This window comes from Centroberyx gerrardi, chromosome 17 (genome assembly GCF_048128805.1).
Source record: "Centroberyx gerrardi isolate f3 chromosome 17, fCenGer3.hap1.cur.20231027, whole genome shotgun sequence".
In the NCBI taxonomy this organism is placed as follows: domain Eukaryota; kingdom Metazoa; phylum Chordata; class Actinopteri; order Beryciformes; family Berycidae; genus Centroberyx; species Centroberyx gerrardi.
The window spans coordinates 20,808,172-20,835,774 of record NC_136013.1 but is presented as its reverse complement, the minus strand read 5'-3'; the positions used below and the strand labels follow the sequence as shown (position 1 = coordinate 20,835,774).

Here is a 27,603-nt window from a genome sequence, read left to right as displayed (position 1 = left end):
AACACGATAGGAATGATGGACATGAAGCTAAACCTAGATTAATGGGTTAGCGTTTGTTTATTTATGACTATAAAGCTGGTGCCATAGAAAAGTAAGACGCCCAGAGTTCTACTTATCAGTCGAGGAATGTGAGCTGGTGAAGTTAGACGACGTATGTATTGACACTTTCATTTTTGTCTGTCACTGTCTCCCTCTCCCATACACACACACGCTGTCTAGGTTGGCCACACTGCATGGGAAGCGCACGGTGCATGTACAGATTCAGGCTACTGACGTCTTACTACCTGGTTACATTCAGTAGGACGGGAAAAATTAGCTTCTCTATCTGCCATAGTTTGTAGCTGTCATGATGTCAATGTTCGTAAGCTTGCTAACGTTAGCCATAGTTAGCATTCCGCTAGCTAGCACGTTGAATTATTATCAATTGAACTCTCGGCTTAGTTACAAATTAACCTTGTAATTTACTTGATATTTAAGCATACAAACGGCCGTTGTTAGTCTACCTGAAAGAGCTGGAAATGAGATAATATCAGCGTTAACTCCAATGTTTACTTCATGCTCTCAAAACTTCCGGTACGTGTTGTTTGGGTCCTTTTGACGGACCGCACTATAGATAGCCGTTTTTAATTATGCCTGTTGATATAATGACTCATTTTATCTCAAGAGCCAGCTTTCTCCGTGAGATATTGCCGATAAGGCATAATGTATTGTAATTACTAGCACTTAAATATTTTTACAACGTAATTTAAACGTGTATGCATTTATTTAATAACAGCAATGGGGCCCGGCAGTATGCGGCCAGGCAGCTGTCATTAGCGTTAGCATGCACTTTGACCAGCACTGTGTTACTTTGACTTGACCACTCTGCAAGACCAAATTTGAATACAAGGTAAACGTGTATTGTGTCGCATTTCAAGACATGACTGTGTCACTACAGTTTTTGGTCAACTCTCAAGATTATTTTTTTTAACGTTCGAGCTATTCGCTAATTTAGCTGGGTTGTGTTGTGTTCTGACATTTGCAGCTTATTTTACAATGCATTTTTACACCTCTACTCTCTCTTGTCCTGTAGTCTTCCCCATGTTGATACAGGCAGTTATTTTATGTTACTAAAAGTGATTCCCCCACTTAAATAGCCTCTGAATATAAGCGTAACTGTGCTTAAACCTTTCTGGAACCATCAACACGTTTGTTTTCATTCCACACACACAGCTGAACAGGAGTGCCCGAATCCTGTAAAATGACAAAAAGTCTTGCCTACTGTAGCGCAGGCTGCGCAGACAGTGTCTGTCTGTGGTATTTTGACATTTATTTACCTTTACCTTTATACCCATTGCAATGAATTCAGTATCTGCTTTCAATTGAACATTGAAACACACCTACAGTTAGTACAGTGCTTAAAAAGAAGACTTGTAATTGAGCATAACCTCTGCCTCCACATGTTTCCCTTCAAAAAAGACGAGTTTTAGAAGAGCATAAATCCAATCATGTAACCATACATGATGGGCCTACTTACTGAACTCAGCATATTGTATAGGGCTATGTACAGTAAGGACAGTTCTGGTCCGGGCTGTAGTCAAAACCACCTCAGTCACTATAGCCACTCGGTCTTAATTGTGTCAGAGTCAAATTTAGACAAACATGGGGAAGGCACAACTAAGTTAAACATCTGCAGATTTTTCAAAACACATCACACAAAAAAAACAATGCAAATGGCAAGAGTTCATATCGTGATTCTTCCAGATTTCTGTAAAGTTACATGTGTTGGCCGTGGACAGAAATAAAAGACCTAACAAAAAAACAAAAAATATATACATGAGGATCAAGACAAATGGGGTCAGTGTCTGTCAAAAGACCAATACTGATTCAAAAACAGTATTATCGGCCTGATTCAAAATTGGGCAATTCCAGCTTCATGGGTCTGATTCAAAACTACTCTCAAAATTGCCCGTAGAAACAACACTTTATAAGATTGAAACAATCTAAACACATATTTCTATTGCAACCTTTGGGATCACTGCAGCCCCCCCCCCCCCAAAAAAAAAAAAGAAAATTCAGAACTGTTAACAGCCACAGTAAAACATTTATAACATAGCTGTTATAAATGTTGTAGTGTCTAAATACCCATTAAGTTAGTTGGTTATACCAGTTTTGTTATTTGATGACATCTGGTATGGGTTTTCATGTTAGTTTGACATTCAGCTCTTATACATTTTCTTTTGAGTGTTTTCAAAATGGTTGGCAAAGGACATTGGGAGGGAGGGAGAGCTTATTATAAAGTGTGTGTGTGTGTTGGGATGGGGGGGTAGTAGAAGTGTTGTGGTGATGATAGTCATTATCTGAACCTCTGAAAAGCATTTTTAAACAGGAATGCTCATATTATTATAATAACAATCATTATCCAGTTAACTCTTGACCACCCAACCAGACAGAAGCAAAATATACGGTCTTACCATTATGTAAAAATGGTTTCCACAAGATATTCTCTTCGGGTTTGCTTACTGCTTAGTCTAAATTGTTGAGCCAATTATCTGCAACCTTGAGTAGCGTTTAGGCTAAATTGTTTGAATGTACATGAAGTCTTTTGAAAGCATGCTTTGTTCTGTTGTTGTTAATTGCAAAAGCTGTATGTCAAGGCATAAATCATCACTCAGTTCATTCATTGGGAATACGTGTATTGCCTGTTTAGCCCCAGGCTTAGTGTGGCCTTTTGTTAAGCTATATTTTATGACTAACTGCTAAACACCTTGTACCTCATCCACGAACGCAACTCCAGGTTGGCCAACATGGATAACGCGGCCTCAAATTCGACAAGGGAGAGTTTTAAGAGGGTTCCCTGCTGTTTGGAGTGGTCGGACATGGCAGATCTTATTTTAATCTACTGCAGTGGGAAGCGGGGAGGGTTCCAGGCTAGCTGTTCGCTCCTGGAGAGGGAAGACAATACGCTGCGAGATGTGGGAGAGAGAGAGAATTGAGCCATCCTACAGCCAGCGGCCAGGCTTTCCAAGTCCTCCACTGCCTAGGAAGAGATTTGCAGAGATTAACACACTAGCATTAGCCCTGATACAAGCAGAGGATTGAATTAATTAAAAGACTTCGCCGGGCTGTGTTGTGTTCACGTGGTGCAGCGTCGAAATAATCACCCCTGTTGAGATTGGAGCCCGTCCAACTGAGCTTTACGATGAATGCTCTATTTTTACCTTCTCGCTTGTTTCAGTCGAGCTCATGCTAATGTAAGGAGCTAAATAATATCAAGTGATGTTTGTTTGGAAGCTGTTGGGGAAACTAGTTTGCATATTTTGCCTGAAATACCCCCAAGGAGTCAGTTTTGCTTCAGTATTCAGAAGGCCCCTGTCCTCATTTATGAAGACTAGGTTTCAGTAGAAAGGCCTGGGACACACGCTGAGGCCACATGGAAACCCCTAAAAAAATGGAGAATCTCACAGCCAAGACATTTCACGCCACGATGTCAACATTACAAATAACACAAATGTGTGTCTTGATCAGATTATGACTGAGGAGGCTTTCGATGTGCTGGTGGTGGGCTCCTGTATGACTGACTTGGTGAGGTGAGTAACTTCAGTCCTGACTTATCTAAATAACCACGAGTGAATGAAACACACTTGTGCCACTACTCACTATGCGGTTCTGATATGTTTTCCTCTTCACTGAGGGGGAATTCCCTCCAATGTCTCTAGTTGTATTTCATGATAAGGCCCGGTTTACAATCTTCAGCTAAATCTGGGTGCAGGAAACTACTCTGCTTCCTCAGGTAGACCCAACTGGAAGCAACACATTGGGCAACTTTTCACTGACATATTAGGACCTGTATTTCACTATGTTTATAGCATTATTGACCTCCCTTTTAACAAAATGCAGTGCAACTGCAATTGTTTCTTGTCTCAAACATGTTTCCCTTTATTATTATTAACCACCACCACCGTTTTCCTTCATGGATTTTATTTTTAAATGCCAGCTTGTGGAAAATCAGGGTGTTTCCATCACGGCTCGAAATGAATCCTGTCTGCAGAAGAATAGGGGAAGTAGTCTAAACTTAGATAATGCCACTACCTCCTCAGTGCTTATCCTAAAAGCCCAAAATGTTATGACTCCTCTCTCCAAGGTGCATCGCTGGGTCCAGCAGTGTTTGGTCCAACACCTTTTTAGAGCAACAGGCATAAATATTGCTCCGACGCGGGTCCTGCCCTTTTGCTAAATGGATCCATCAAGGGAGCTAAACTTTCTTCCATCTTTCCACTTTATTTTAACTCATTTTCCACCAGTTCTCAGTGAAGCACAAGTTGCTTTTCAGCACTTAAAAAAAAACATCACGTGGAAATTGAATAATATGACTCCTGCAGGTCATTGATTGATCTCATCGCTGATAGATAATGCAGATGTGATCACCATGTGTTAAACTCAGCTTAGATCATCTGGTGTAATTACTGTTTACTAAAATGTCAGCGTTGCATCATCCCGATATGTGGTGAGATCTGTGGAGCCAAATATGATCCTTTCCCACGAATCGTTAGTCATCAACTCCAGCACAATGGCTGAGTTGAGAACAATTTGTCACCCTCATTTACCATAACCTTTGTGAAGAATGACACAATCTTTCAGACGCATGGACTAAATACGCTGTCAGCGCCTTTATGGACTCCAGCCAACTGAGTATGGAGCCCGCTGTCAGCTGAAGAATTACTTGAGAGCGAGCGCCATACAATGACAGAGTTTTTTAATATAGCCCGTATTGTGTTTTTATGTGAAAGGCAGGAAGAATAGCTGTCACCTGGGTGCCAGCAAATGGAGATCCGAATAAACAACCAGAATATGTGATGCTGCAAGAAAAGTTTCCAAGCATTCTTTGCAAGTGCAATTCAAACTGTCACATTTTTCCCAACTTATCAAAAACATATGTGTGCTCTTACCAAGGGCTTTTGGCAAGTATTTATTTTGTTGCTCATTAGCAATTCAGTCAGTGACTTTGTGCTTTGAAGGGCAGGAGTTGTCAATTAAGACCCTAATATGCTAGCGGGAAATGGCCTGTTTTGGGATAGTGTGTGTGTGTGTGTGTGTGTGTGGGGTTGGGGCTTTTTGGATGGAGGTCAGAATGAGGATAGCGGAGGGGAGCTGGAATGCATTTCCGACCCTTCAAAGTGATATGCATGGCTTTGAAGTCAGAAATCCAGTTGTCTTGAAGTACCAATGTTTGGGTGGCAGTGCAGTTGACTGGCAGACAGTGGAATAAAGTTCTGCCCCAATGACTATTCCCTGACACACACACACACACACACACACACACACACACACAAATACACACACACTCTCACTCTCCTTCTCTCTGTCATACAAACACACAGGTATAATGCATTGGTCAGGCTATAATTGATGCACGTTAGACTACAGAGCATTGTTTACGCTCCTATTTTACATCAGAATGTCTGGTAGTAAAAGGCTTATGTTCAATTGTCTCTTATCTGCAGTGCACAAAGAGGAGGAGCACTCTGCTTCTCCACAGCCTATCAGGCGTTTAACCCATTGCCAAAGCCAGACAGTGCCCCCTACTGCCACAGCTTCCCTGAGTCACTGACTGTGGAGCACTTTGCACCTGCTCAGCCAAGCCTGACTTTTCCCAAACTATGGAGAGGATCCAAAATGGGCCACAGGATTGTTTCTGTCACCACACGGTAGCAGTAACTTACTAGAATGAGTCCCAGTGCAAGACTAAAATCTCACAGATTTGGGTCTCAGCTGAGGAGGTTTAAGAACAATGCCCATGGGTCCATTGACTCATTTTTTTTTTCTGTAACTGTTCCTCACAGGATTGCTCAATGTATAATCTTGGTCAATGGTTACTATTAGTAGTTAATGCCCCTTTAAGTAGGCTGTGAAGTCATTATTCCATGATCTGTATGTGAGCGCAAAACACCAACCGAGGTTCTGAGAGATTCTGTGATCAACTATCCATCGAGTCAACCATATCAAAGAGTGAACAGATTTATAATTGGCTTGTTATATCCCTAGACATAGGCCAGAGCGTCAACTTGTGACCACTGAGTGAATAATAGCAACATCAGCGTGGCTCCACAGAAGTGGTCTGACCACACAAACATAAATGCCAACATCGCTGTTCCTACATTCCGTATTGGCAAATCGGCTTTCCGTGCCCATGTAAGGCATTCCTTCTTTGCTCAACCTCTTTGTTAAGCCCCATCACCTTGTACTGAGTTATTAGATCTTCGAGCAAGGGCACTTTTTGGGCAAGGAAAAAAATACACAAGATGAGCCTCTCTCCTCTCGTAGCTGCAAATGATGTTTGAAGGTTATCTAATTCAAATCGAAATGACTTCTGTACATGGGCTAAAGGGTAATTGAACACATTTTTGAATAATAGTGGGAAAAACATGGGCCGCACTCTGTGTATCTCATTTAGCAAGTGATGGATGCCCTTTTGAAACCGTATCTCTAACTGTAAAGACAAATCAAGCTCATGTAGTTCAGACATCGGAAACTGCATTTAAATTTGTTTTTGTCCAGGTCTGCTTCCCCTGTTGCTCACCAACAGCTGAGGAATGATTTTAATAGAACCGGAGGAGAGGGAAATGAGAGCCAGCCTCAAAGCAAACACTCCACGTCACCGAACACCTGCTTTGGCCTTTTGGTTCCGTGGGAGAAAGCGCACCGAGGTCGCACTTTAGCGCATAACTGTCCCGTTTGTTTGGTGCTCAAGACAGACAACAATAGCCAAGTGTCTCTCTCTCTCCGGGCATGAGGAGGCGTGGGTGGGTTTGCTCAAAAATTTGGAAATCTGTTTATCTTACCTGTCAGTCATCTGGTCTTAAGTGGCTGTTAGCCAAAATGTGGAGCTGGATTCCAGCACAGGTGGGAGGGGAAGAACCAAACGGTGGTGACACAGGTTAGGAAGCTTTACTGAAAGGGCTGCACTCAGTAAAGACAGGGTACTTGAGGGTAGTAGCCTACAATATGTTTATATATGTGTGTGTGTGTGTGTGTGTGTGTTTACATGTGCTCAACCTTTGTCCAATTTCCTTCTCACCACCTCCCCGCATTCCAGCCACCCTCACCCCGCTTCCTGTTGTAGCTTTGAGCATTTTAATGTTTTCACACGGCTGTGCAAAAAAAAAAAAAGGCGTCTTTTATAACGACCTCCAGTGTTTGCCAGTTACTGGAAATCCTGAGATTGAGTGAACTTACTGTAATAGCACACCTGCCACAAACACACTCACATTCACACACGTAAAAGAGCAACAGCAGGGTGAAAAACAAGTTTATGACAACATTTTGCCATCCGCAAACCCTCTAGCCCTGGGCAGCGCTGGCCGGGGGCCAGACCACAGCGTCTTGACGTACAGTATGAAGCCGTCTGGAACCCTGCTGCCTCTCCCCCGTGTTACTCACCGCCCGCTCTGCCTCTGCGATTGGAGGGATCACGGAAACGGACGGCTCTCCGTGAGGGCACCCACCTGTGGCATATCAGCCCCGAGGGGTGGGGCGGGACTCTACCCAACCCCGATGAGTCAGGCATTACCGGTGCTGGCAGTGTCGAGTTGAGACAGCTCCGGGTCGCACCGCTTGCATCATTAGTCGACTCAGAAACTCGCAGGCATATCCAAACTGCAAAGCATCTAGACTACTTCCTAGAGTGATCGAGCACTTTTTGACTTCATGCTCTGTCCATGTTTAAATTGTTGCTCGGACCTCCATGTCATGTGTGAGTAAGAAAAAAGGGGAAAAAGGTTCAAGGGAAAAAAGCTTCCTGCACTCTGTTCACCCCTGCAATTTTTCCATTTTGCTGACCTTTCTGTCAAAGACCTTTTGCAAGACAAAAAGACGCTCACTGTAACCCTCTGCGAGCTCTGCACTAGAACCTCTTGTGTGTGTGTTTATGCATATTTTCTACTGATAAATAAATGTATCTTAATCATGGAAGAGAATTAGCCTTGAAGGGATACCTTGACATTTTGACATTCCCTTGCGCTTTTTGGTTTCAATGAGGAATACTAACAATGCTAAAAAAAAGAAAAAAACATTTTAGAAAAATAAAAGGAAAATGTACAAACTTTTATCTGCAGTGTGACTTTTGAGGGAAAAACTAGCAAATTAAAAATCAAAATGCCAAGGTATCCCATTAAGGGGAGGAACCTTTTGTTTTTGTCACTTGTAAATCCCATGGGGTAATTGCCTTGCGTGAATATGCAGTGCTTGTTTTTGTGCTCAGTGCCTGTTTTTCTCTCAGCCAGGCGCCAAGGCTACCCAAGGCAGGGGAAACCATCCATGGTCACAAGTTCTTCATCGGCTTCGGAGGCAAAGGGGCCAACCAGTGCATACAGGCTGCAAGACTGGGGGCCAAGGCCGCTATGGTCTGCAAGGTACGGCACTGGAATCAAACGCATGGCCATGCAATGCTGCTGTGCCATGTTTCTGCATGCATGTGTGCGTTTGCGTGGATATGCTTGTCCAACCTTTGGCTCATCCACAAGAGAAGAGCACAAACACCCAGCCATCACCCCCCGTAGTCCGCCGACCAGTTACCAACTCCCACCATAAACCTTCTAGCTTCGTTCACACTCCAGTCAGTCATTTCACCACCGCATCAACTCTCCATCCCTCATTTTCTCTTGATCAATACCATACCGCATGCATACGCCCACCCACGCTTCCCCGCCTTCAAACAAGCCTATTCCCATACCATACAACCCCAAGTCTCCAATCAGTAGGCTCAGAGTGGCCTTTCAACCCGAGCACTAAAGCACCGGAGCCCCACCTCTATCAGAACAAAGAGGCCGGATCGATAACGGCCCAGTGCGGGAGGAGTTCTCTGGGCATGGGGAGAACCCAAAAATAGACACCCAGGCTTGTCGAAAACATCCAAGACGGAAGGCCGCTCTTCAAAGAGAATGGGGCCAAGCAGCCAATACCAGCCCAACCCGACATCACAGGCAGCTAGAAGTGCCCGCGTTTTGGCACGTTTTTTGGAAAGCGTGGGTTCGAAGTAGGCGCCTCGGGGCAAGGTGGGGACCCCTCCCGCAACCCCAAGTAGTTATAGATGTGGACATCCCTGTGCGGATGAAGGGAAGAGGGGAAGGGGGGGAAAGAAAAACGAAAGAGAGGTGGACATGAGGAGGCGTCAAGGCGGGGTTATCGTATCTTCAAGGCTTGGCGCAGCTGGTCGTGTGCGTGTGCGCGTGTGTTTGTTGACTTTGTGTGTTCGTTTTTGCACATTTTCGGCGGCGGCACGATGCCAGTATGCTGGCAGGGTACAAGAAATTCCAACCCAACTGAGGTTTGAGTATACCACTCTTCAAAAGTTGCCGCTAACCAAGTCTGACCCCGCTTGACTCCCTCTTTCTTCTAATCGTTTTTGCATTCAATCTTTTGTAGGTCGGTAAAGACTTCTTTGGAGACAGCTACATCCAGAATTTCAAGGACAACGGCGTTCACACAGGTGAGATAGATGCTTTTTTCTGTTTGTTTTGTTTTTTAATATCGCATGCCAAATTGGTGCCAATTCCACTTCGCATGGCACAAAGATCAATTTTAGAGCAATGTGTTTTTTCGGTCTGCATTTTGTAAATTTCGTAGTTTCAAGGGGCCTTTAAATATACTAGGGTGTTTTGCAGTTTTTGAATACTAAAAGAACTAAATGTTGGGGTCAATGATTGCTAAAACATTAACATTTATTAAAACTGAAGTTGCTTTTCAAAAGCGGTTTTCACTGCATATTTCAGACTCAAGATGGGTGTGGCCTGTCTTCTCTTCATAGCCAAAAGTACTGACCTGAGCCAAACGGGCTCCTAAACCATTAGTAGTGCTTAACATATTGACACTTGGTCTTTCCGAAGTGTGTACGGTGCAAGTTGTTTTAAAGTTTCCGCCCACGGCGTCACAAAAAAAAAAGCAAGAAAGAAATTTATTTCTGTATAAAAGACAAACAATAGAAGCTTTTAAACCCTCCATCTTGCACTTCTCTTCCTTCTCTCTTTCCTTTTCTCTTCCTCTCTCTGTCTGTGGCAGAGTTTGTAGGGCAGACCTCTGACGCAGCCACAGGAGCTGCCTCCATTATTGTCAACGACGAAGGTAAATGCTTTACCCCGCTAGCCCACTACCCTGCTGAGATCCTAAAAGCTCTTTGAGGCGTAGAAATGTCACGTGCACGCACACACACACACAAACAAGGGTGCACGTGCGCTCTCGGCACCCTCGCCCACACACACACACACATACAGTACGCTCATGAATTCAGTCAGCTCATTGACTCACCATTGGTCTAAGTGACTATAAACACCGGATGTACACACACACACACACACACACTCACAGACACAAGTGCTTAAGTGCACCTGACCATGCAGAGTATCCACAGGTTCCAATCTACTAGAATCCAAGCGTTTCCACACAAAGTACAATTTCTACCATCCTGGACTGGAAATACAATCAGGTGATGTAACAGGCTGTTACACCCTGATGTGTGTATGCGTCCTCGCCTGTGCACCACATTTCTACCATTTGACTTTTGATGCACGCAGGAAATGTTATGTAATTATGACGTTTTCAAGTTACAATTTATAAATTTACAAATTGTATTGCAAAAAGTCAAATAATATTAACAGTTAATTCATTTTCAATATCTAAATCATCAGCTTATCTATCCCTGTCAGTACATCAAATCACTATAATCTGTTAACTGACTAGGCTATATTGAGTTTTAGTGAATTTTAAAACACGGTATGCTAAGTAAGAGCAATCTCAAGCTACAGATGTACTGCTAACATTTAGCATAACCAAATATCATAGCAAGATATACTAGCTATGTTGTTATACATTGAAGACATGATTATTATATTTCTACTATCTACTCTATCTTACTACACAATATCTTTTGAGCTATACAATATCTTTATCATCACAATGTAAAGTGGATAGATTGAATGCTGAAAGCTAGCGAACTCACTGTCACAAAAATATTAGCTAGCCTTGAAAATATCAAGAGCTAGCAAGAATAGCAGATTAGATTATGAATCAGCATACTGTACATATACTCTATACAGTACTGTATAAATGTGCCTAAGTATATATAGTACATAGTATACTTAATACAACTTACCAGATGTGAGGTAAGTTGTGTTCAGAGGTGCTAGTAAGAGTATATGCCATGAATTGTGCAGTTTATTTATCCCTGACAAGAATGTCATTTGAATGTTATGGAAGCTGTAAAAGATCACAAAAATCACAAGATTCAAAATGAGTAGAGGCCATAACAAATTTATTCAGGAATACATGGAATGAATACAGTGTGAGTGTATTTGTTGCAAGAACAGCCCATGTAATGCGTCTAAGGTTCAAGTACATCTCCATACAGCCACATGCCATGCTGTTAGAAATTAAATCTTTCTAAAGTAGAGGTCTAGCTGAAAGTGTTTACCAGAGAGACTGTCATTTGAGAAGAAAATAAATATAAAAACGGGGGCAGATGGCATTCCATTATTGTGAATCCACTGTTAAGGGTAAATTAAATGTATTTTACCTCCTTTTTTTATTGATGGAAAGAAATGGTCAAGGACACAACCAAGTGAACCAAACGGGGAGTGAGAATGATTGGAGCATGAGGGTTTATGTGTCTCCTGTGTTTTCTGAAGGGTCAGATTTAATTACAAATGGTGTTTATGCTCAAAAGAATGAAGAAGCCATGAAATTGAAGGCACGGTGTAAACACATGCCTACTTCCATAGATTTGCCTGCCTGAATGTTATAGTTCATTTGCGCCATATACAAAATTAACAGCGATTTTTAGCATTTTGTATCACATAACAAGGTCTTGGAGCCAGAAGCACTGGCCTAGGTTACAGGAGAGTGTCATTGAAGTTCCATTTGACACCGTTTACATAATTTCATCCAAGCCACAATTTGAAGAACGTGCTAAATAGATCTCACCAAGACCTTTCATTTGATACAAAACTCATTTTCACCCCAAAATTACACTTGGAGTATTGCCCTTCAGTCATTTTTAAAATCAAATGTGAGTCACCCCGGTCTCTCGCGCCACATAGCCCTAATTTAGCCCTAATTACGGACTTAGGGCGTCCTGCGGATTGTCGCAGTCGGCATGCAGTGGCTGTTGTATCCTCACTGTGTCTTTGGGTGTGCGTCCCGTCCATGGGCAGGTGAGAACGCCATCGTCATTGTGGCCGGTGCCAACATGCTGCTGGGCGGGGAGGAGCTGCAGGACGCTCTTCCAGCCCTCTGCCGCGCAAAGGTGCTGGTGTGCCAGCTGGAGATCAGCCCGCAGACGTCCTTGCAGGCGCTACGCATGGCTCGGGAGAACCACGGTCAGTGAGCATATGTGATACTGTGTGTCTACCTATGGGGGGGGCGAGGCAGGGTGTCGGCAAGTCCTTAAAAAGTCTTAAATTATCTAAATCTAAGGCCTTTAAAAGTATTAAAATGTCTTAAATACAGTCATTTGAGGTCATATTTTTATTTCACCATGTAATGAAAGGATTTATTTGAGCTGCAAGTCCAGTTTTAGATACAGAACAGGGTTAGTAGTAAGATTTACAGAACATGTTGTTTCTCATTGTATCTGCTTTACTTTGACTTTATGTCCCATAACAATTCATTTCCTATTGTCTTTTTTCTTATACTGCTCATTTATAGTTTCAGAACTTTCATTAGATATGTTCAATTGGAAATAGGCTTTATTTTATTTTATTTTTTTAAACGTAATTTGTCTTAAATTCATTAAAAAGGTCGTAAAGTGTTGAATTTGGCTTTTTGAAACCTGCAGATACCCAGCCGGGGGCAAAAGAGCACTGGTCTTGTTGATCTGTTTTGTTTCTGTATCAACCAGATACAGATCAAAGTCTTGTGTCAGTTTCGTAGTCCTACAATGTCAATTGGTTTTGACTGAAAAGATCAATATGGGGGACGGGGATCCCTATAAGTCACAGTCATATTAATGTCTCTTTTCTGTTTCTGTGTGTATCCCTTTCTTTTTTTAAGTGTCCTCCCTTTGACCCTTCCCTCCTTATCAGGTGAGGTGAGAAGTGAGGAGGAAATATGAAAGTCTATTTTGATTTGAGTTTTTTTCCCTCTGTCCCTACTGCTCATAATCCACATTAACAGCCATCTCTTTCCACACATTGCTAAAAGCCCAAACCCGCAAGGGCCTTGTAGTCCCACGTAAACAAAGTGCTATTTTAGACTACCGCCCTCCCTCCCTCTCTCCCTCCCTCCCTCCACCTTTTGGTGATAACCAGGTTACTGAGCTAATCATCTTTAATAACATCCTATTATTAGAAGCCCTCGACGTCATCGGAGACGTCTGGGGAGCCTCTCGGCCCTGTCATCAGGGCCTGTCGCCGGTAATCGCTCGCCGCGGGATGCCAGGAACGAAAGAGTCGCAGCCATCGCGGCGCTGCAGATGGGATACCCAGATGGCCTCGCGCGGTGCCATCCTCTCTCCGCCATCCTCCTCGCTACGTCGGCCGTCCGGCGGGATTAGGACGCGGCATGTGGCGTCAGGAGCGAGAGAGAGGCGAAGGCGCCGCCAAAGATGCCACCTCGATGTTGCGGCACCGGAGCATTGCGTAAATGGCGCTCCCCAGAGAGAATGGGTGTTAATGGGTTTGGCGGCGAGGATTTAATGACGCGGGGGTGCAGCGCCGCTCGGATTACGCAAATGTCACCCTCCAGCCACACGCGCTGTGGGTGCCAGCTCTCGACGATACATTTGTCCAGAAAACGAATCCAGAGAGAGTTTTAATTCTTCCTCGCACGTCAATATCTCGCAGGAAAAAACGACGGCGTATACATTTGTATTTCATCGCCGCCTCCTAGCATTTAATATGGAGAATGTCAATGGAATTAAATTGATTCTGATTGATTTTAGGGAACTGTATGAGTTGTATAGTTCCCCTCTCTTTCTTTCTTCTTCCCTCTTCATTCTGTCTTCCTCCCCCTCTTCCTTGTCTGAGCGAGAAGCCGCTTTTATATTTCTCACCAGATGCAATTAGAGCCTCTTAAAGCCCTTTCAGATACTCACTGGTGACTCATGTCTTTTGTGTGTGTGTGTGTGTGTGTGTGTGTGTGTGTGTGTGTGCGTCTATGTGTGTGAGTGAGTATGTGTGAGTGATCTCTCTCTCTCACTCCGTTTCCCTCTGCCCTCGTTTTCCATCCACCTCTCCTCTCCAATCGACCAGAGCAATAAACTGCTGTATTTCTAACTTTTGACCGTTTCTCCCACTGTGCTTGGCTGATCTTACACTCCATGTGCGATTAGACTTTGAACCTTGAACCAAAAACCCAGAGTCATGACACACACACACACACACACACACACACACACTCATGCCAGACATGACTCAGTCTGCATGCATCACAATATTACCACATCTGTCCCAGCAGCTGCGTGTACGTGTGTTTGCGTGTGTGTGTGTGTGTGTGTGTTGCAGTGTGTTTGCGTGGTTCCGCCGACACCTGGAGAGAAAGCAAAGCAGGGCGACCTGACACCGACACACCTTCCAGTCTGACGCCTACGGCAGCGGCTCATTACATCGGCAAGACAAATTCCTTCATGCATCAGTGTATTCGGGGCTTCGCACCAGCTGCTCTTGCTGCATATTGATCAGCTTCCATCCTCGACTGGTCCTCTTGCTGCATATTGCATGTGCGGCTCGTGATTGACGCAAACGCTCGCGGTCTCGCCACAGATGGCAGATAGGGAAGACGGGAGATAGAGGAATAGGGTGGCGGCGCTGTCACTGGCAGCGTTTACATGCGTACAATAATGCCACTATTGTCAACAGTCCAAGTAAGACAAATAGTGTGATGAAGCCGTTAACATGACATCTCCCCTGATCATCCAGTGTGACGTGGTTATAGCAAGTATTGTGCCTTCGACTACTGCTACACACACACACACATGGATCACACTTAAAGAACCCAATTAAGGCACATACATGTTCTGACTGGGTTCTGCTAATGCCAGTCAAATTGGAGTACTCCATGTGTTACTGGCATTAATTATGCTACTGCGATTATGCTTGCTCCAACAAACAGCATAATTGCACATAATTAGAGTAGAGTGTTTATGTGGGTCCTGCCTTACTTGCATTATTACCTTAATTGCATCACAATCGCATTTTTTAGTGTGAATGTAAACGTGGCTACTGTTGCATTAAAGATGCTGTGGAGTGGAGGAGAGGGAGCGAGTAAAAGTGAGGAGCATCTTGTTGCCAGGAAACATTTTAAATAGACTTTTAAATGTATGCCAATTGATGGACACTTTCATCCAAAGCAGCTTACATTAGCATGAGTGCACAGATTTTTAGTATTGGTGGCCCCAGTGGTATTCAAACATCATGGTGTACCTATTGAGTGATATAGGAACCTGTGTCTCCCCTTGTTGCTTGTATTGCCCATCTACATTGCCCAAAAAAGTTGCCCAGTATCAACACCCTTTGCAAGGCAAAGGAGGTAAGGATTATAAGGATAGTGAAGGAGAGAGAGGTAAATAAAAGGTGGACAAAGTGCGACTTTAGTATGTAAAAATAATCTTTAGAATAAGTTAAGCATTATATAGTGAAAGAGAAGATGAGGAGCAGATATTGAAGGATGGAGAGAGAGGTTGGGGGGATAAAAGGGAGATGCTTCTTTTTATGCAAAACTGAGAGATCACATCCAGAGATCTCTCACTTGTCTTGGAAAGCGGAGCGATGGAAACTGAGGTGCAATTCAATATCGAGAGAGAGAGAGAGGGAAAGAGACAGAGAGAGAGAGAGAGAGAAACAGAGGCACAGACAGAGACAGATAGAGAGAGAGATATCCCAGCCCAGTGCCATGCTGATTTTTGTGTGACGTGGCCTTGGCTCATCTGGGTGTACATACATTACAAGTGTGTGTGTGTGTGTGTGTGTGTGTGTGAGTGTGTGTGTGAGTGTGTGAGAGAGACGTGTTGTTTCCACTTTTACTCGCAAGCAGCCCAGCATCCACCTCAAAGCGCCAGGTGGCCAAAGCCCTGCACAAACCCACGCAGCTGCTCTCTTATGCGCCCACGCAAACACACACACACACACACACACACACACACACACACACACTGCAACCAGGCACACACATTTGCACAACAGACTTTGATGTCACCAACGCTGAAACATATACTTGGCGAACACACAGACACACACACACACACTTAACATGAGGCTTTATTTTGTACACAGAGATATCAGAATTAATCGCTTCGTCAAGCTGGGCTTATCCTCACACATACACAGAAATCGCGGTATTAGATGCATTAATGCTTACATCTCATGAATATGCATAAGACAGTGATGTGCAACACGTACAGAGGATTACTCCTGACAAACACACTCTCCCTCTCTCTGTCTCACTCACACACACACACAGAGAAAGGGTCACAGCTCACCCACACAGTAATGCACTTAACACAGAGGGTTATACCTCATGTCAAATACTCTCTCCACACACACACACACACACACACACACACACACAGAAATCTGAAACAGCAAAAAGGTACAGTACGCTACAAAACATACAGCATGTATAAGGCCGCCTCCGCCTCCCCGCGCTTTTTCTCCGTTGTTATTTTTCCCGGTGAATGCTAATTTGATCTTTTAAAGGGTGTCTTTTTATAGAAGCTTATCCACTTGAGCTTTGCCTGCGAGAGCAATCCCCTACGGTAGCCCGCTAGCCTTTGTTCCCCCTGAAAGTGTAATTAAGGTAATGCCAGACCTTGACAGCAAAGCTTAGCAAATGGAAAAATAGACACGGCACAATAGTAAAATATGTCATTCAGGGACATTGTCGCTATTGTATTATTCTTGATAAATAGTTATCTGGGTGTATTATGGAGAGCAATTACATTTTTTTTAGCCATAGTTAATGATTTGGATGCTATCCTGAATTGAATAACGCTCCATTATGATGCCTGACATTGTCGTCAATATAATGGATTGTTGCCTGGTTTCCAATGCTATTGTTCAATTTTCTGATAAGTGTTTCTGGATTTATTGACATGATGATCACTTCCTTTTGATTTCCTTGTGGTCTCAATGCATTAAGATCATTGTGTGTTCTTCTAATCCTTTGCTGTCACAGTGAAGACGGTGTTCAACCCGGCGCCGGCCATTCCACACTTGGATCCAAATTTCTACCGATTCTCCGATGTGTTTTGCTGTAACGAGTCTGAGGTGATGAATCATACACACACACACACACACACACACACACACACACACACAGATTGCCCACACTATTTATCGCAACAGCATTCATGCATTCGCACACAATCACTCTGTCTTTCTCACACATACACACACACACTCACACTTACAAGTAAGCATAGAGGAGACTGAAACCAGTCCCAGCCTTCGCTCTGGTAGAAGTAACAATATTGGGCCTCTTCCCTCAAGAGGAAAAGATCAGAGGTTTGGAACATTATGACATTATGAACACACACACACACACACACACACACACACCTTTCACAGTAAGCCAACTGTATCTCCGGGGTCGCGACCCCCCTGGCACATCAAAAGCCCCGTATAGCCTTCAGTCATACAGGTAAGCCCTCTGGTATGAAGAGAGGGAACAAAAAAAAACATTCCCTCTCTCCACCCCTTTTACGGTAAAAACAAGTGTCATGGCACCTCGCATCTTGCCTGTCAGGCGATGACAGATGAGTGACAGGGGGCAGGGATAGATGGGAAACGTAGTAAAAACAACAACAGGGCAGATGTGCTCGGCGGCTGAGTCAGCCGCCCTCCTCGGGGGTTAACGTGGAGGTGAGTTTGCCCGGGAGCCTCTTTTTGATGTGGCGGTGCAGGGCGGAGAGAGGCTGCAGCCAGGTGTGGGGGGGTGGAGGACATGAAAGGGAGAGTTGACGAAAGCGCAACGTGTCTCCTTTTCGCTTTTCTCTTTTAGGATTGAGTGTCAGGTTGCGGAGGTACAGTCACGCTATATATTATGCAGTGTGCAGGGGTGGAAAGACTACCAAAAGGTCCTGCTCGAATAGAATATTAACCTGCTGGCATTTTGTAGGTAGAAGTAAAGTTACTGGTGTACAACTCAAGTAAAAGTTACTTAAAAAAACAAAAAGACATTGTTACATGATCTTTTCCATGCAGTGCAACAGAACATACATACATATGTAATGTTGCACATTTTGTAAACAACTTTGAGTGTTCTAACATCTTGAAATTCATGTCATTCAATTGTGTTTTAAAAAGAAAAACTAAAGTTGCGTAACTCAGAAACTGACAGTATCTCTAGCTACTTACATTGACAATTGTTACTATAAATGAGTAGCTTTATTGTATATCTGTACTTTTTTGAGTATTTTTTTAAGTCAGTAATTTGACTTTTTACTTAATTAAGTATGTGCTGACCTAAGTATTTTACTTTGCTACATTTTCATTCCAATCCATCACAGAATATATAATTTGTAGGCTCTCTGTAAGAAGAGAAACTGGCCAATTGTAAATTGCATTTGCATCAAACCTGTTATATGCAAATTAAAATGTAGAAAAGTAAAATACTAAAGTCAAAACATAGACTTATGCAAAACTCAAATGAAAAAAGTTAAATAACTGACTTCAGAAAATGCTCAAAAAAGTACAAATACTAAAGTGTAAAATTACATTAACAAGAGTAACTCATGACTTCTGCCCCTTAGCATTATGCATACACACACACACACACTTACTCACACACTGTCCATGGCATGTACTGTATAATGCTGTGCAAAAAAATAGGTGCTTACTCACTTGGTGGTAAACACACACACAAACACAGACAGAGTGATGAATCGACTTTCCTGTACGCATGGGGAGGTAGATTGATCCCCCCTTCCCCCCCTCCCACACACACACACACCACTCCTTCCGTGACGCTGGTGACTAAGAAGACAACTCCTTTTTCTCCTTTGGCATCTGACCGCAACAGGGTGGCAGGCGGGCTCTCAAAGCACCGATACACTCTGCGGTTTATTTTTGAACTGTCCCGGGTCATTGTTCACTTTGACAAATCACACGGGGCGGGGGGGGATCGGATCCTCACGCCCCTATTCAGTGTTAGTGTCAGCCATGCCTTGACCTCCCAATGCGGGGATGGCTGGCACACATTCCGGGCAGGTGTGTGTGTGTGTGTGTGTGTGTGTGTGTGTGGTCCCACTGTACCATGCTCAACCTGAGGGGGGGGGGGGGGGGCTTAAGGATGACAAAGTGCAAGCAGTCTTTGATCCCCTGCCCACATGCTGTACTATGCTGAAGTGCTTTATAGTGAAGGGAATTATCTTTGATGTCCACCTGAGGACTTCACATGCCAACATGGACACACACTTCTATCGTCTCCTCACAAAGTCATTTTTTGTTACTATTGAAATTGTTAGAGCAAGGTGATTTATAGATGTGTAATTGCAGCTGAATCCGTTTCTTTAGGGGAAATTAAAGGGGAAGTCCACCCTAAAATAGAATTCATGTAGTGTCAGTGTCAATGTTGTACAGAATATCGGGCTGTATATAACTGCTTCAGTTATATACAGCCCGGATAACTGGATAACTCTGGATAACTAGAGTCATGGTGTGTTTTCCTTGGAAGGGCCTTCAACTTTTTTCTGAAGAAATTTCACAATACTTTTCCACAGTGTAATCTATTTTCACCATAATTCCCCCAAGCACAGAGATAGCTCATACCTCATGTTATTTATTGTGCACAGCCTTTTTTGGCTCATCGTTATCATGGGTGTCAGTTATTCTGCAGGCCACCGCCTATCTGTAGTGCTGAACTTTTTGAAGTTTATTCATTTTGCAGGCCGACCGTGATAAGGCGGTGTAGTCAGCAATTCTACAGCTTAAAGGAACAGTTCACCCAAAAACACAGGTGAAGTTTCTTTGTCTACATAACACACAGGGAGGTTGCCAGCACAACTGGAGTAGGTAATGATAGAATTTTCATTTTTGGGTGAACTATTCCTTTAAAAAGCCCTCATCCAAGGCTGGCTTGACAGATCCAGCAAATCCTCAACAGACTGTATGTATTTTATGGTTTTGTCCCCCCATGGTCAGTGTGTAATTAGAGATGCATTGATACCAGTACTACTAAACTTGAGTTATAATCCGATACTCAGTACCAAACCGACCCATTAGTTGTTTTGGGCAGTATAGACCATTAACTCGGGGTCAGCGGACATAAATGATGTATTCCATTTTTTCCAATAGAGGGATTAAACAAGCCTCTGTGCTTGGAAAAAGGCAGAAATTCAAGCCACTGCTTTGATATCTTGCATGTTACACACAGTCTTTGGTATCGGGTTTTAGCCTTGGGGAAATTCCCTGATGCCATTCCTAATTTTAGTATCCCAGTATCCCAGACCAGTGTTGGTTTTGCCGTATCTTTAATTTGAATCCCCCAACCTCTGATTAACTTGTCTGCCTGATTAAAAAATAAAAGACAGTAAAATTGCCATAGGAAAAGGCCAAACAAATAGTGTCCCGTCATCATCTTATGTACAGTGTGTACAGTATTTATTCCCTCTTCCCCTGGTGGTTTGTCTCCATGCAGGCGGAGCTGCTGACCGGTTCCTCGGTGGCGAGCGTGGAGGACGCCCGCCGGGCCGGTCGGGAGCTGCTGAGGCGAGGCTGCGGAGCGGTCATCGTCACTCTGGGACCCCAAGGCTGCGTGGTGCTCAGGGCGCAGGAGTCGTCCTCGCAACACGTCCCGACCTCTGCGGTCACAGCAGTGGATACAACAGTAAGGAAAGAATCAACTATTTATTTAGCAATCCTGGTAACTGTAATGGGCTTCATTCCAGAATTCCATGTATTCATTTCATTCATTCATTTCATTCATACTTTTTAACAATCCGTGTGATCATTTTCAAACATTTCAGTAGTAGAGAATGAATCAAACCTTTTTTTTATTGGAAATAAGAAAAATCCATCTCCACTATCTCTCTTGACCCTCTTGAATATGGACACCACTAAGAATTTCTTGTCAAATTGTCATAGCAGAGGAAATGTTTGCACAGGCATGATCAGATGCCACACTGCTATTCCATAACAAAGCTGTATGACACATAACTCATAGCTACTCTCAGCCTCGGCGGAGCTAATGATCTGTCTAGCTCATCGACTGGAAAGGTTTCAGATCAGGCTGCCGTTTCATTGGGGATGTGGTGACCACCGGGGGGGAGGGGGGGGGTTTCTCTTCCTGATCGTAATCTTTAAAGGAGGCCATCGCCGCTTGACTCATTTCACAGCGTGCTCAGCGGCTTGGTGTCGTCACGGGAGGCCTGGGTGAGATGTTCGCGTTTCCTGTCTGCGAGTGTTCTAAGTTCTACCAACAAAATACGTCATCACACGCACAAGTGCTAATTACTCCTTTGTGCTAAACGGGTTTGATAAAAGGGTTTATTTGTGTGTTTTCTACTGATGGATTCTTTTGCACCGTAGTTACCTTGGTGCTTTTGTTGTGGTGTGATTCCCAGTAGCGGTTGATGACGCAATGCCGTAAAGTCTGATGACAAGCATATAGAGTCTCGGCTTGAGCGGTAAACTCGCTATCAAACGCCACATCACACCTTGTGAAAGTGAAGGGAGGAAAAAAAGGAGAAAATCCAAAAATCAAAGCAGTAAACCAAGTGACAGCAGACTCAGTGTGACAGTTTTGTCCCAATGAAAGGTCACTTCAGCATTTCAAGAACAAAGCGCTCACTTTCTTGAACTGTGTGTGACCCCCCCCCACCCCCCACCCCCCACCTCACATACTCTCCAGATTCACCCGCTTCACTCTCTCCAACTCCCAATAGCCCCCGGGAGAACTTATCACCTCCCCCCCCCCTTTCATGACTCACCTCTTGGGCCTGCACCAGTCAGCAGAAAGCTGCACAGCCATGCTGCGGTCGGGCCCCCCCCCCCCCCCCCCACTTAGACACACACACACACACACACACACACACACACACACATACACATACACACACTCTCACCCTACCCCTTCTGTTCTTTGATGGCCTCATAAATTCTGGAGTGTTTAACTCTTTTGGACATCTTAATCCCTCTTCCAGTAAACCCATTTTTTTTTACTGGAGAGAGAAAAAAAAACACACCGGCTTGTTATCAAGATCGTTGATCATCTTTTCTTTTTTCTGTGTTTGAGCCTGTTCTGGTAACGCACGCCACCCAGTGATGATTGCCTCTTCTGTTGTGACTTCTTTGTTTGCTTTTTCTTGTGATGGTACGTGAGAAATGTGTTCGGGCCCCGCGCTTGTCAGCAGCAGGCTTCGCTGCTGTTTCGCTAGCATCGCACTGCGAGTTGAGGCTGTGTTTTAGGCCGCGGTCCCTCGGTATCAACACAGTGAGTCACTTGCGGTTTCTTGCCGCTTCGGCTCCTGTTTAGCGGCGCCACGGGTGGCAAAACAAGCTACTGCGAAAACACTTGTATCCAAATCCACCTTGTAACATTGTCATTCGGAGGCGTTTGGTCATTTCGACGAGGCGTATTTTAAATATTTTGATTGATCCGGCTTGGTTAATGGCAAATGAACCACTGCAGTGCAATATTCACTGCGCTGAAGCTTGACTGAATGTAACAATGAGCCAAACTTTTAAAAGATGACATTATAAGTGCCGGTAATATACTCGATTATGGCTTACAAAAGCATTCAAGTTTCTCCCGAGTGTGACTCTTTCATCATTCGGCATGCCGCTCCTCCTCCCCCCTGTCTGAATAACACATTTTACATGGCAGAAGCTATTATGGGCTGAGTCAGGGTCGGCTGTGAAGCTGGATGAATAACAAAGCGAATCCACTCGTCTACTGTGGGTCTACCCTCCTCCCCCTTAATCCATTTGTTTCCCTTTTGTCTTAAATTGACTACAGGCTTCCCTCATTCAGATCAGAGCCTTGGCTGTTTACGCGTGGACTGTCGGATGAGGCTATAGCGCACACACACACATGCAAACACACACACACAATGCCTGTAGCCCCGTCAGGACTTGGGTGGCCCCGGTTCCCACCGCTCCGGGAGGTCCGCTGTGTAGGGGGAAAGGTAGACACTACTGTCTAAACCAGACATTACAACTCTACGGTGGGTCCGGACACTCAAATTATTCCCAGTCTCCTTCTTGTGAGCGGAGACGTACGAGGACCGCTTGCACGTTTCCCTTCCCGGAATCCAAAGGTAAGGGAATACCCCCAAAGCTTTGCATTCCTCACCTCTGCAACACTTTAGGTCAGTGTGACGCCACCAGAGAAGGGCACATGCAGCCCCATCATCCAGATTTAATGGATAGCACATGCTACAGCCTGTCCACTTGTCACAAAGTCCTGTTGATCAGCATCTTACACAAGGAGAGCGCAAAAGAAGACCAAAACAAAGCATGTCGGATGGATCAAAGATGTTTTCCGCTCTGAGAGGCCTAATCGCTCCAATTACGAGTGTTTTTGATCTCGGTGTCATCCTCCCCTGTTGCTTCAGAGGAGTAGTCCCCGGCTGTTCGCGAGTCTTTACTGGAAGCTTCCGGATGTTGGAAGCCACTGTGAGTCATCATCGCCGCTCCTGAGCTGGTCTTTGCTCTCCCCGGGGTGCCTTTCATTGACAAAGGCCCAAGGCTCAAGGAGCTAACTGTACATAACTCCATCTGTCATACTAGGATGGTACTCAAGATCACGGGAGGCCTCTGGGTGAGAAATACAGTCACAAGTTCTGGAGGGACACAAGGCTGAGTGGGCACACAGCAAGCTCCTCATGAAGGTTGTTTATTGAACTGGAAAATGGAAGCTGTGCCATGTTCTGCCATGGGAAATAAGGATATAAGGAGATATTTTGGTTTGAGCTCTGTTAAATATTCACAAATGTAACTTTTTGGGCATCTTTGTTGCTCAGCGCTCATTGCTGTGGTGTTTCTGCTCTGCTCTTCCCAGAGATCACCTGTCAATCAAACTGTGACGTCTTTTTCCTTGGATTTTCTGTTGATGCAGTTTGAGTTTCTCTTTTCTTTGTCTGTTCAGCCTTGGTGGTTATCACTGCTCATGCTAACTACCCAGTTCTTCTAGTTATTCCAAACAAACCAGAAATGTAAAATGCCAGAGACTTTTTCTCAGGAAAGACCTACCAGACACCGGGTGTTGAGAACAGCAAATGTAAAAGCTTTCATGAACTGGATATAGGTTGAAGAAGGGACTATGGCTTTGTAAAAGTTTACATTCATTGCAATGCCAAACTGCAGAAACACCAACCTATGGAGAAGCTCCTAAATCACTATTTGCTAAGCTTCTCACAGACGCATCAAAGACTGCCAACCTAATTTCTATCTTCAGCCTGAGCAGCAGCAGAGAACAGGCAGAGGAGCGGCGCGGAGGTCAAGACGCGGCGGACGGGGCCGACCGGCGAGAGCATCACAGCTCATCCGCGGCGAGCGCTTCTGTCGTTTGACTGACAGGCCTCCAGATCTAACCTTCACCAAACTGTGTCGAGGGCAGCGGGAGCGGGGCTGAAGGGGGTAGCGCTTGTCAGCTCCGTTGAGCCTCATTCACTGGATCCAATAGCGTCACATGCCAGTCTCAGGGAAAAGAGACAGTGTGTGTGCAACTCAAGACAAAGGTTGGACGGCGGCTCGCGCAGTCGAGTGACCCGGAGCTTAGAGAGAGAGAGAGTATCTGAAGTCTTGTGTTAGTTTGCAAGTACTTAGTGGAATAAGGAGTCGCCTAGGACAAGAAAGCATGTCAAATGTGTAGGTTAGTGTTAGACCAATATATCAGGTTGCCAATATATCGGGCCGATATTGGCCTTTTATTTAATATTGGAAATCAAGCTGTCATGTCGTCCACAGCTACAGCAAAAACCAGTCTGTAAATCCTACAATAAATGTTTTTTCTTTGGGGTTTATTTATCTAATAGTTACTTAGTTCGTTACTTAAACGTATCGATACTTTATTTAAAGGCCTAATAGTTTTCCTCACTGTTGAATAGGTGTGGTGGGTCCTAAAGTTAAAGGAATTTCATGTATGGGATTCAATGAGGAGTTTTAGTGCCTATGGTCTAAATGCTGTTTCAGAGGCTTTTTCGCCCTGCCAAGAATAAAATTCTGGCGGAAACTCTGAAGATTTGTCTTTTTTTTTTACATGAAAAAGGTAAAATTTAAACATATTTACTATTGGCACAAAAATATCGGCTATTGGCGACTTCAGTCTAAAAATATTGGTATTGGCCTTCAAAAACCCATACAGGTGGAACCCTAGTGTAGATTGACTAGACACTTTTGATTAAATGTACAAAAAATAGTGCTTTTGTTGGGGATTTGGTGGTAGATTGAATGTCAACTGGTTAATCAAAACATGAAGAAAAAGTGATGAGAAGTGTTCCATTTGTTGTTTTATTGCGTTATAATCTAGTTCTTGCAACCGGTCTCCGCGTGGGAGAATTTTCCCATGTTGGTCACTGGGCCTTTCAAGCGCTAGCGTCAGCCCCCACCCAGGGGTGGTGTCATCCTTTCAACCAGGACTTGTGAAGCGGGAGATGGGCCCGAGCCAAACCAGAATGGGGCCGCGCGGCCAAAGCAGTGTTTCCAAACGCTCGCTGTATTATAGCCCAACCCAGCTACCAGACAGGAGACATAAACACGCCATGGGGTTTAAACATGGAAATCCACCGGGCCCTGTGAGATGCTTCGGCTCTGATCTCACTCTTTCCAGCCTCCTGCCATTCCAAGAGTCATACCATCGCCGCGCGACCTATGACCTTCGCTCTCGGGACGTCTGGATCGGTAAAACACTATGACAAAAGGGTTACTTTTAGGTTGGAGGGTGGGGGAGGGGGGGTGGAAGGGGTTACAGAGGTGCTCAGAAGAGAGAGAGCGCAGTGAACTCTTCTGAGAGCCGAAGCGGTGACTAATGGACCGGGCTTGTGAGAACCAGCGTCGGGGGGGCCATTTGTGGTTAAACATGAGCGTGTCGCCACATACCATTGTGCCATTTCCCATCAGCGATCCCTTCCCCCCTCCTCTCTCTTCTCCTCTCATCCCGTCCCAGCCAAACTCCCCCCCCCCGGGGTGTAGACAGCACATTCCATCTCCACTATCAATAGATGAGAGGGAATAAAGGATGATTTATCTTCATACCGATAGGCAAAACCAGAGCGCTTGGCAGTTATGGCTGAAGCTGCCGAGGGATGATTAACAAAGTTGGCATGTGTTATCCAGCTGACTTTGAAAAGCAATTAGGTAAAACCAGTGATTTTGTGTGGTTTGGATGGTTAGACAGTTATTTCAGGACATAAAAAACAATGACTCAGGTCTGTCATCACTCAGATTTTTTGGGATCATCATACAGCGGAATGTCATATGCAGCAGGGAATTTATGAACTTTGTTTCCAAACTGCGTCACAGTCATTTGAAAAGATCACAAAACATTTAAATGATCAGTATCGTTTTTTCCGTATATGAATTCAGCGAGAAATATTCTGCAGCTGTTGCTCAAAGTGAAACGCCTCAACATGTTTATTGAGATTTATGATTTGACTGTCTAATTATGTCACAGGGTCAGTAAATCTTCATGACATGGGCTACACGAGTATGACGAATTCTCATAATATGGATGTTACTTTTAAATAGTTGAGACACACTTGGGAAAGAATTCAATCACTCATTTCAAACTAATAGCTGAGACTTTACCAAGACCTGAGGAACAGCTGACAACACTACTGACAAATGTCATAGCACCCCCTACTGTTGACAGCAATCGCTTATTAAATTTAAACACTGACCTTTCCACTCCTCCTATATCTACCTTTTTAAAGTGTAAGATGAAAGAATAAATTGTTTTAAAAGTTTGTGTCTTCAATTATAGATGTTCCTTGTTTGCTTAATAGTGGCAGCCAGGCACCAGATCTCACAATACCTGGATAATGGCTCAACATCAAGGCCAATCAATCATATATACATCAGCTTTACATGCAACTGCTGCTCTGTGGTATCTGGTTGCTGCAACACAAGCAACCTGGGACACAGTTTATGGGACGCGCCCCGCTGAGAGGAACATGCGGCCAGGCTATTCTGCGGTGCTGCTCGGCGGCATCATTTACACGGCGGGTGCAATTTGTCAAAAGCGCTGTCGTAACGATGTCGTTACAATGTCGTTTCCTTCCCAGGGTGCTGGAGACAGCTTCATTGGCGCGCTGGCGTTCTACATGGCTCATTATCCCGTGATGCCTCTGGAGGAGATGGCCCGGAGAGCCAATCAGGTGGCAGGGGTGAGCGTGCAGGCCGTCGGCACGCAGGCGTCGTACCCCTTTAAGAAGGAGCTGCCGGCTGAGCTGTTTTGAAGGTAGACGCCAAACCAGCAACAAACACTAGTCTAAGTGGACCAGGTCTGGATTGGATCCTCTTGACCTCTATGCTAAACTCATACTATGTATTAAGTAAAATGTTACCCAGTTGTCTTCCTCTCACATAATCAGGAGTGCAAAGATCAGAGAGTGAGCAATCTTAAGCCTTATTTTGTCATGGGAAAATGTATTGATTACTATGTTATTGAAATAACAAATGGTATTTTAATAAAAATCTT

At 44.3% G+C, this 27,603-nt stretch overlaps 2 protein-coding genes across 8 annotated transcripts in view; one reads left to right on the top strand and one right to left on the bottom strand.

Moving 5' to 3' along the window:
- babam2 (BRISC and BRCA1 A complex member 2) overlaps positions 1 to 599 on the bottom strand; it is a 62,753-nt gene extending 62,154 nt beyond the window's left edge. Inside the window, exon 1 of one of the 2 annotated variants that reach the window (XM_071918947.2) lies at positions 504 to 599. The gene's annotated coding sequence lies outside the window, so the exon portion shown is untranslated. The remainder of the gene's footprint in view (positions 1 to 503) is intronic. The other variant, XM_071918948.2, reaches the window with a different exon arrangement.
- rbks (ribokinase) lies at positions 6 to 27,603 on the top strand. Of its 6 annotated transcripts, none has more exons than XM_071918950.2 (9): positions 102 to 151; positions 3,508 to 3,569; positions 8,258 to 8,390; positions 9,403 to 9,466; positions 10,036 to 10,098; positions 12,183 to 12,347; positions 17,140 to 17,231; positions 20,602 to 20,790; positions 27,188 to 27,603. In XM_071918950.2, exons 2-9 carry the CDS (start codon positions 3,511 to 3,513, stop codon positions 27,359 to 27,361), a joined length of 939 nt encoding a protein of 312 aa, XP_071775051.2. In that variant the 5' UTR covers positions 102 to 151; positions 3,508 to 3,510; the 3' UTR covers positions 27,362 to 27,603. The 6 variants fall into 6 exon arrangements, with proteins under 6 accessions (XP_071775055.2, XP_071775054.2, XP_071775051.2 ...); XM_071918949.2 differs by lacking the exon at positions 102 to 151 and adding an exon at positions 843 to 889; XM_071918954.2 differs by lacking the exon at positions 3,508 to 3,569 and having other exon boundaries at positions 6 to 151; positions 8,262 to 8,390; positions 27,188 to 27,601.